The 9003-nt window shown below is 41.8% G+C and overlaps 1 protein-coding gene across 1 annotated transcript; it reads right to left on the reverse strand.

The window, feature by feature from the left end:
* Positions 1–6973: 6973 nt before the first annotated feature.
* On the reverse strand, positions 6974–8647 carry LOC311003346 (tripartite motif-containing protein 16-like; the record flags this gene model as incomplete). The annotated part of the gene is made up of 1 exon (XM_083995081.1): positions 6974–8647. One exon carries the CDS (start codon positions 8645–8647, stop codon positions 6974–6976), a length of 1674 nt encoding a protein of 557 aa, XP_083851207.1.
* Positions 8648–9003: the final 356 nt, after the last annotated feature.

Consider the following 9003-nt stretch of genomic DNA (forward strand, 5'->3'; position numbering starts at 1 on the left):
AAGGACTTACTGAAAATGTTGGTACGATTTGGTGTTTCTACAGTAAATATTTTGGCGACGCTGGCAGTTTTAAAACATCAGGCCGTTCTGCTTCTCTCAGAAAATATTTGTATTGGAGTCAATGAGGAGCAGAGACAGACGTGGCCGCACTTAGAGGCTCAGAGTTTAAATTCTGTAAGTCTCTCTGATATTTTGAGCAGATGATGAGTGACAGGACAAGTTTGTCTTACAAATTCTGAAAAAATTATGTGTGTAGAGTGTAAATTGTGGCCGGGCCGAGTTTGGAAAGAGAAAAAATCTGGAGTTTTTCTGGCATCTCTCCCACTCTAACCGACGATGTCACGCACTCTGACACGAACATTCCGTGCAATACACACCCATTATAATCTCATAATTTCTCCAAAAATGATCATGGTCATTGAACAGGGATTGATCAAAAACTATATGACCTATCAAAACGTGGAGTAATACGACAATACACAAGACTTGTGTCTACTGTTTAAAGTTTAAATGGAGTCTCTAGGTGAAAGTATGCCTGAGCAGTAGACGTTTGTTAAACTCCAATGATTGGTCTTTTTCGCTCTTTTTTTCCCGCCCGTCCCATTGACTTACATGCAAAATTTTGCGCAGTTTTTCGCGACTTACGTCGCGAAAAATTCGTACACTGTTGAAAAAAGTAATAGCATACCGATCCCGATCAGACCGCACGTTTTGATATATAATATGTCCTGCAACTCTTCGAGTTGCAGGACTAGTCGTGAATCGAAAAAGCGTCCGGAAGATGAAAAATAATAAAAACTAGAAAAAGATAGCATTTCCTGCAGAAAATGCGTGTGAATGCTGAAAGCAGCTGAACGCTATTGCTGAAGCAATGCTGAATGAGCTGAAGAAATTGTTGAATCAACGCTAAATTAGCTGAAGAAACTGCTAAAGCAATGTTGAAAAGACTAATGCTAGAGTAGAGTAGAGTAGAGTAGAGTAGAGTAGAGTAGAGTAGAGGAATACTTTATTCATTCCTAGGAGGGAAAAAGCTGAAACATGTAACTTGTAGTGGGAGATGAATGCCTTTTTAAAGGTAAAAAGCAGTAGAAATGCTAAAGGGAGAAGAAAACATTGAAATTCTGCATGTGTAAATGTAATGGTTAAATAGTTGAAATCTGCAGCTAACCTGACAGGAAGGACAACTGATGAACCAGCACTAACATAGCCGAAGCAATGGCTGAGAATATATTTAAAAGTAGAAGATGTGAGACTTTGTATGAAATGGCTGGAAATTACTTGAATTGTCAAAGAAGAGTTTGAAAAATTCCTGAATTAGGAAAAAAGTTAATGCCTACTGAAATACATTGTAAACTGACAGCAGAAGAACATTGTTGAAGAATATAGATCGAGCATTAGCTGAGGAGTAGAACATGTAAACAGCGGGTTTAATGGTGTGAAATGGTTGAGAAGAGCCTCAGTAGTTTAGGATACGTGTAAAACAATGTGTTCAACATGACCAAAATGGGGAAATGTGTATTTTCAGTTTAAATAGCTAAAGAACAAAATTAACAGCAACGAGTCCATTAACTACAACAGGAAGATAGAGAGGTACATACAAAACAGTCAGACAACTGTAGGAAAAGTGTGTGTGTGTGTGTGTGTGTGTGTGTGTGTGTGTGTGTGTGTGTGTGTGTGTGTGTGTGTGTGTGTGTGTGTGTGTTGGGTGTGTGTGTATGGTGAGTGTGTGTCCATTTGTGTGTGTGTGTGTGTGTGTGTGTGTAGTAGTTAGTGTGTGTCCATTTGTGTGTGTGTGTGTGTGTGTGTTGGATGTGTGTGTATGGTGAGTGTGTGTCCATTTGTGTGTGTGTGTGTGAGTGTGAGTGTGTGTGTGGTACATACAAAAGTCAGACAACTGTAGGAAAAGTGTGTGTGTGTGTGTGTGTGTGTGTGTGTGTGTGTGTGTGTGTGTGTGTGTGTGTGTGTGTGTGTGTGAGAGAGAGTGAGGAAGATATACAAAAATTCTGACCTGACAACTGTATGAAATGTGTGTGTGTTGGACGTGTGTGTCTGTTTGTGTATGGTTAGTGTGTGTCCATTTGTGTGTGTGTTTGTTGTGTGTGCATGTGTGTCTGTTTGTGTGTAATTGTGTAAATTGTGTATGTGTTTGGTAAGTGGTTGTATGTTTGTTGGGTGTGTGTGTGTGTGTGTGTGTGTGTGTGTGTGTGTGTGTGTGTTTGTGTGTGTGTGGTAGTTAGTGTGTGTCCATTTGTGTGTGTGTGTGTGTGTGTTGGATGTGTGTGTGTGTGTGTGTGTCCATTTGTGTGTGTGTGTGTGTGTGTGTGTGTGTGTGTTGGATGTGTGTGTGTGTGTGTGTGTAGTATTTAGTGTGTGTCCATTTGTGTGTGTGTGTTGGATGTGTATGCATGGTGAGTGTGTGTCCATTTGTGTGTGTGTGTGTGTTGGGTGTGTGTGTATGGTGAGTGTGTGTCCATTTGTGTGTGTGTGTGTGTGTGTGTTGGATGTGTGTGTATGGTGAGTGTGTGTTGGATGTGTGTGTGTGTGTGTGTGTGTGTGTGTGTGTGTTGGATGTGTGTGTGTGTGTGTGTGTGTGTGTGGAAGTTAGTGTGTGTCCATTTGTGTGTGTGTGTGTGACCGACAGACAGTCAGACAGAGAGAATGTGTGTGCGTTGCCATGGTGACGTTGCCATGGTGAGGTTACCATGGTGAGGTTGCCATGTTGAGGTTACCATGTAACTGGTGGCTGGTGGCTTTAAGGCATGGTGGCAGCTTTAACCATAGGCTTTAACTGCTCTGTGACACCCTCAAACAGATCTAATGTACGACAAATCTGTACCTAGTACGAGCAAAAGGTTTACATTTTCCGAACCATAAGACCTTGCTGAACGCGTCCATGTCACTTTGGTGTTTCTAGAGTAAAAATTGTTGATTGTGACGCAGGTTGGAAACTTTGGGATGTTTAGAAAATCAGCGCCTACACTTGAATGGGAGTCAATGAGAGGAGAGAGGGAACTGGCTGCACTCGGAGGCTCCCAGTTTAAATTGTGTTCGTCTCTCTGGTTTTTTGAGCACATGAAGAGATCGAGGATGAGCTTGTCTACAAACGTGGCGGAAATTATGTGTGTAGAGTGTAATCTGTGGCCGTGCTGACAGGATAGAGAGAAAAATGTGAGAGGATTTTTAGACCCTCTGTCACTCTACCAACTGCCAACGTCCGAACATTCCGTCCCATTGACTTTCATGTTAAATCTGAATTTTGTCAGAAATTTTAATGATTTTAAAACTATACATATATCTGAAACCGTTGAAGATATCAATAAGCTGAGATATAGCTGAATAGTTGAAAGGTTTGTGAACAGTTTAAAAGTTGAATGAAGTCTGTAGCTGAAAGTATGCTGAAGCTATTAGAGGCTGAATGAAGCAGAAGATTTGAAGAGTTTGAAGACTGTTTCAATGTATTCCTATGGGAAAAAAATTGCAGAAAAAGTTAAATATTTTAAAAAGTATAAATAGTATGAAAGAGAAAAGTCATAGCATAAATGTCCTCAAAAAGCTGCACGTTTTGATATATGAATTGTTGAAATAGCACAAAGTATGAAGAAGGAGTTAAACGCAGAAAAAGGGTGAAAGACGTAAGAATAATAAGTATAAAGATTTGAATAACAATAGTGTGAATGCTTCCAGCATTCACACTAACTAGGAAAAAATCCACACAATAACAGTAGTGCCCGGGCTTCGCCCGGGCACTGGTCCCTGCAGCTATTTCATAGCTGTTGGGACCAGTGCCCGGTGCGATTGCCCGTGGCCCTAATAATAATAATAATAATAATAATAATAATAATAATAATCATAATAATCATAATAATCATAATAATAATAATCATAATAATCATAATAACAACAACAACTAGAACATTTCCTCTGGGGAAATTTTGAATGGGCCACGGCTACTGCGGGTTTTGCCATCTCTGTCAACATGGGAATCAAACCCACGATCTTAAGGTCAAGACAGAGCTGATCAGACAGACACATGATCATCTTTCTATAAGCACTGATATGGAGGAGCTGTAACCACATTAGGTTACCTGTGTGTGTGTGTGTGTGTGTGTGTGTGTGTGTGTGTGTGTGTGTGTGTGTGTGTGTGTGTGTGTGTGTGTGTGTGTGTGTGTGACCATGAGCTGCATCCTGTGTCAGTCTGATTTAGCTGTGTCTGTGTTTATAAACATTTAAACGAGCGCCAGGTGGATTGTTTATGAAGTTAACGAGCTCTGGCCTGAGGATCAAAGAGGTTACCACGGCGATAGGGGCCCCCGCAGGCTGAGACAGACAGAAACGTGGAGAAAAAGAGCCATTTTCTGCCTCTGCACCGGTCTCACATTTAGGCTTAGCATGACAAAACGGTAACTCCTATCAGAACAAAACACAGATCACGTTGCTCTAAGGACTTCCTGAAAAATGTGGTACGATTTGGTGTTTCTACAGTAAATATTTTGGAGACGCTGGCAGTTTTAAAGAGAAAAACTGCGCAAAAATGTTGCATTGAAGTCAATGGGACGGGCGGGAAAAAAAGAGCGAAAAAGACCAATCATTGGAGTTTAACAAACGTCTACTGCTCAGGCATACTTTCACCTAGAGACTCCATTTAAACTTTAAACAGTAGACACAAGTCTTGTGTATTGTCGTATTACTCCACGTTTTGATAGGTCATATAGTTTTTGATCAATCCCTGTTCAATGACCATGATCATTTTTGGAGAAATTATGAGATTATAATGGTTGTGTATTGCACGGAATGTTCGTGTCAGAGTGCGTGACCTCATCGGTTAGAGTGGGAGAGAGTGAAAAAACATTCTGTATTTTTTCTGGATAAACTGTCAGCACGGCCACAATTTACACTCTACACACATAATTTTTTCAGAATTTGTAAGACAAACTTGTTTTTCCTCTCATCATGTGCTCAAAATATCAGAGAGACTTAGAGAATTTACAGAATCAGCCTCTAAGTGCAGCCACGTCTGTCTCTGCTCCTCATTGACTCCAATACAAATATTTTCTGAGAGAAGCAGAACGGCCTGATGTTTTAAAACTGCCAGCGTCTCCAAAATATTTACTGTAGAAACACCAAATCGTACCAAAGCGTTCAGGAAGTCCTTAGAGCAATGTGATCTGTGTTTTGTTCTGATAGGAGTTACCGTTTTGTCACAGTAAGCCTAAATGTGAGACCGGTGCAGAGGCAGAAAATCGCTCTTTTTCTCCACGTTTCTGTCTGTCTCAGTCTGACCGGTGATCCGGTGATTACAGTTACAGACACGCACACACATCAAAACACAGAGGTAACATACAAATGCGCGCGGAAGCCTCTTCTCCCACACTCTAACACACACAGGTAACTTCATGTGATTACACACACACACACACACACACACACACACAGTTAACCTAATGTGATTACAGCTCCTCCATATCAGTGCTTATAGAAAGATGATCATGTGTCTGATCAGCTCAATGTTCCCCCTAATTCTAATGTTTTCCATCATCTGTCATATGTGTAATCCTTGTTCCCTCACTAAATGTCAAAGATCCTGTATCCTCGTGCCTAAAGAAGACCTTCAAAAGTAAACACAACGGAAATATTACTCATTGATTCTTATACTACATATGGAGAATTGTTTATTCACTTCAGTTACATTCACGTCATTCAAATAGTTTGTTTAACATGAATCTCAGATATGGAAAAGAAAGAAAAAATCATCTCCTACAGTAATTGGTGATAATCATAAATCCGGGAGACCTTATTTATGGTTGGATTTAAACAACAACATTTGATCTTACAAACTGTTGTGGAAATTTCCTTTAACTTGTGAGAGAGAAAATCATAAGTCCAGCAAATTGAGGTTTCACTTTAAGTACTTTATTTTATCTTGCAAGAGGTGGACTGTCATACACACAAAAGTCTGTACGAGAGTGCACACTGAGATTTGGTTACATCAGGTTACATAGAGACAAGAGCGAGAAGGAGCCATGTGCTCCTCCTTGGAGGCGGCATCATACATTGTCCAATTACATTATTGCTTTCTTTCAGAATAAGTTTGCCCAGTTTGCATTAAGCGCCTTTGGCATATCTTGGGTTATTATAAGATCAACTCATATGTGAAGGCAGGAAGCTCGTGGTTGTCTGTAACCGAGGGTCTGATGTGGTCTTTTCACACCTCAGCGATTTGACATTTCTTTGACATCTCACTGTGGTTTTAAATATAGAGACAACTGCTTGCTTAAGCGTTATCATCACAAAATAACAGGAACCAAGTCGGACACCTGCATACTGCTCTATGCACAGCAGACAAGTGCAACTTACGCTATCTTCAAAGTTCAATCAAGTGTCATAACATAAAAATTTCCATTACAAAACACATCACTGTAAATGTAATTCTAGGTCTTTTTTTCTTTTTTTGTTACACACTGAAAAGAAAATATCCCAATAGCACATACAGTGTAAGATAAACAACAACAACAACAACAAGCAAAAAATCTGTGTTAATGTGATTGTAGATTTCTTAGTTTCCACAGTGAGAACAAAGCTCAGTGATAAAGGACGGTCTGGTGGTTTCTCTGTTAAGGCCCAAACAACAACAACAACACACAAACACATCAAGACAAATATCCAACAAACATTTAGAGCTCAGAGAAGTTTCTATTTCCATGTGGAGAAATGTGAGTTCAGGTAAAGGAACATCATCATGAGCAGTGATCTCCTCCACAGCTCCAGTTCCACCTCAACAAAGTCAAACATCAACACAACAAGAAATAACAACAAGAGGTCAAAGTCCCGCCCACAATGTTTAATGATTGACAGCTGATCTCTGTGCAGTGCAGAGACACAACAGCAATGAGCTTTTAGCAACAAACATGGAGACTAAAGAAAGTGATGAACTAAAATACTGATTTTAACCAACTGCACCTTCAATGATCTTTGTCTATTTGAGTTTACAAAACTCTGCTGTGGCTCCGACAGCCCAAACAAACCCAACTCCAGCATGTAGAGGCTGAGTGAACGTGGTCTGGACTCTGTGGAGGAGAGTCATGGTTTCAGTGACGCTGTAGAAGGACAGAATACCTGCTCTGTGATCCAGATACACTCCTACTCTGGAGGACCGAGGACCTGAGACTGGAGTCTTGATGTTGTTGAACCAAAATGTAAAACTGTCGTTGGAGCACTCTAACGACCAAGATTTGTCACTACGTCCCAAAAAACTTATTCCCCCTTCTCTGCTGATATTCTTGTATGTGACTGCTACATCAACTGTTGCTCCTCTCCACTCCACCTCCCAGTAACACCGTCCAGTCAGACTCTCTCTACTCAGGGCCTGAATAAATGTAGTGAATCTGTCTGGGGGAATAGAATGAAACTGTAGATTACGTATGACTGTTACTCTACTGTTTCCTTCAGATAATAACAGATCTGTGCTTGCTGTGTTTGGATCCAGTGTGATTTTCTGTGAATATCTTAAGAAGTCAGCTCTGGTCCTGAGCTCTGGTGGTGGTGACAGTGAAACATCCACTTGAGTCTCAGTCAGTGAGACGTTTGTCCTTGTGTCTCTCAGAAGGTCCTGTAGTTTGTCTCTGAGCTCTGACACAGCTGCTGTCACATCCTCAAAGTGTCTGAGAGGACGGATGTCGATGCTGGATGAGTGTGTAGATGGACTGAGTGCTGACAGTGAGGGGTAGTTGTGTAGAAACTGGGTGTGATCCTCTGTGTGCCACAGCAGCTTCAGCTCAGCGTCTTTCCTCTTCAGCTCAGTGATCTCCTGCTCCAGCTTCTTCTCAAGCTCTTTGACTCCACTCACTTGAGTTTCCTGCTGGGATCTGATCTGCTGCTTCAGCTCAGAGCTTCTTTTCTCCATCAGACGGATCAGCTGAGTGAAGGTCTTCTCACTGTCCTCCACTGCTTTATCAGCAGAGCCATTGATGGCCTCCACCTCCTGTTGAAGCACCTTCACGTCTTTCTCTCTGAGCTGGATTCTCTGCTGGATGTTTTGTCGACTCCACTTCAGCTCTCTCTGCCTCTTAGTCCTTTCTGCTGCAGCTGAGACTGTGGCATGGCCTCTATGTTCATCCACAGAGCAGAGATAACAGATACACTGCTGATCAGTGCGGCAGAACATCTTCATCACCTCATTATGACGAGAGCAGATGTTCTCCTGCAGCTTCTTGGAGGGCTCCACCAGCTTGTGATTCTTAAATGAAGGAGATTCATAATGAGGCTGCAGGTGTTTCTCACAATAAGAGACCAGACATTGCAGACAGGACTTTACAGCTTTGAGTTTTCTCCCAGTGCAGAAATCACAGGCCACATCTTCAGGTCCAGCATAGCAGTGATCAGCAGGAGCAGCTTGGAGTCCAGTCTTCTTCAGCTCCTCCACTAAAGCTGCAAACATGATGTTTTTCACCAGAGGAGGCCTCGGTGTGAAGGTCTGCCTACACTGAGGGCAGCTGTAGATTTTCTTCCCATCCTCTGCATCCCAGTGGGTTTTAATACAGTTGAAGCAGTAGCTGTGTCCACAGGGAATAGTCACTGGATCCTTCAGTAGATCCAGACAGATGGAACAAGAGAAGGTCTCCTGGTCCAGATGAACTCCTTTCTGCGCCATTTCACCTCTCACAGACGACGACGACGACGACGACGACTGTCTGAGTTTCTGTTGCTCAGAAGTGAAACTAGTCTGAGCTCTGATCTCAACAACATGTGTCTCTGCAGTGAACGGGGCCTGTCAGCTCCTCCTCTTCGCCACATGTTGGTTCCACCCATCTTCAACCTGTAGATCTGAAGGGGAGGGAACAAGAAACAGGAAACACATGATCAGGGTGCAGCTCAATGTGTTTGAGAGCAGGAAATCAGATATTTCCTCATTCTAGTGCGAGGAGCAGCAGCTGTAAATCTCAACTTCTCCTATTTACAATGAAGTCTGGTTGTATTATTGTTAACTTTATAGACTCAAGAAAACAT

This window comes from Trachurus trachurus (genome assembly GCF_905171665.1).
Source record: "Trachurus trachurus genome assembly, chromosome: 20".
Taxonomy (NCBI): Eukaryota; Metazoa; Chordata; class Actinopteri; order Carangiformes; family Carangidae; genus Trachurus; species Trachurus trachurus.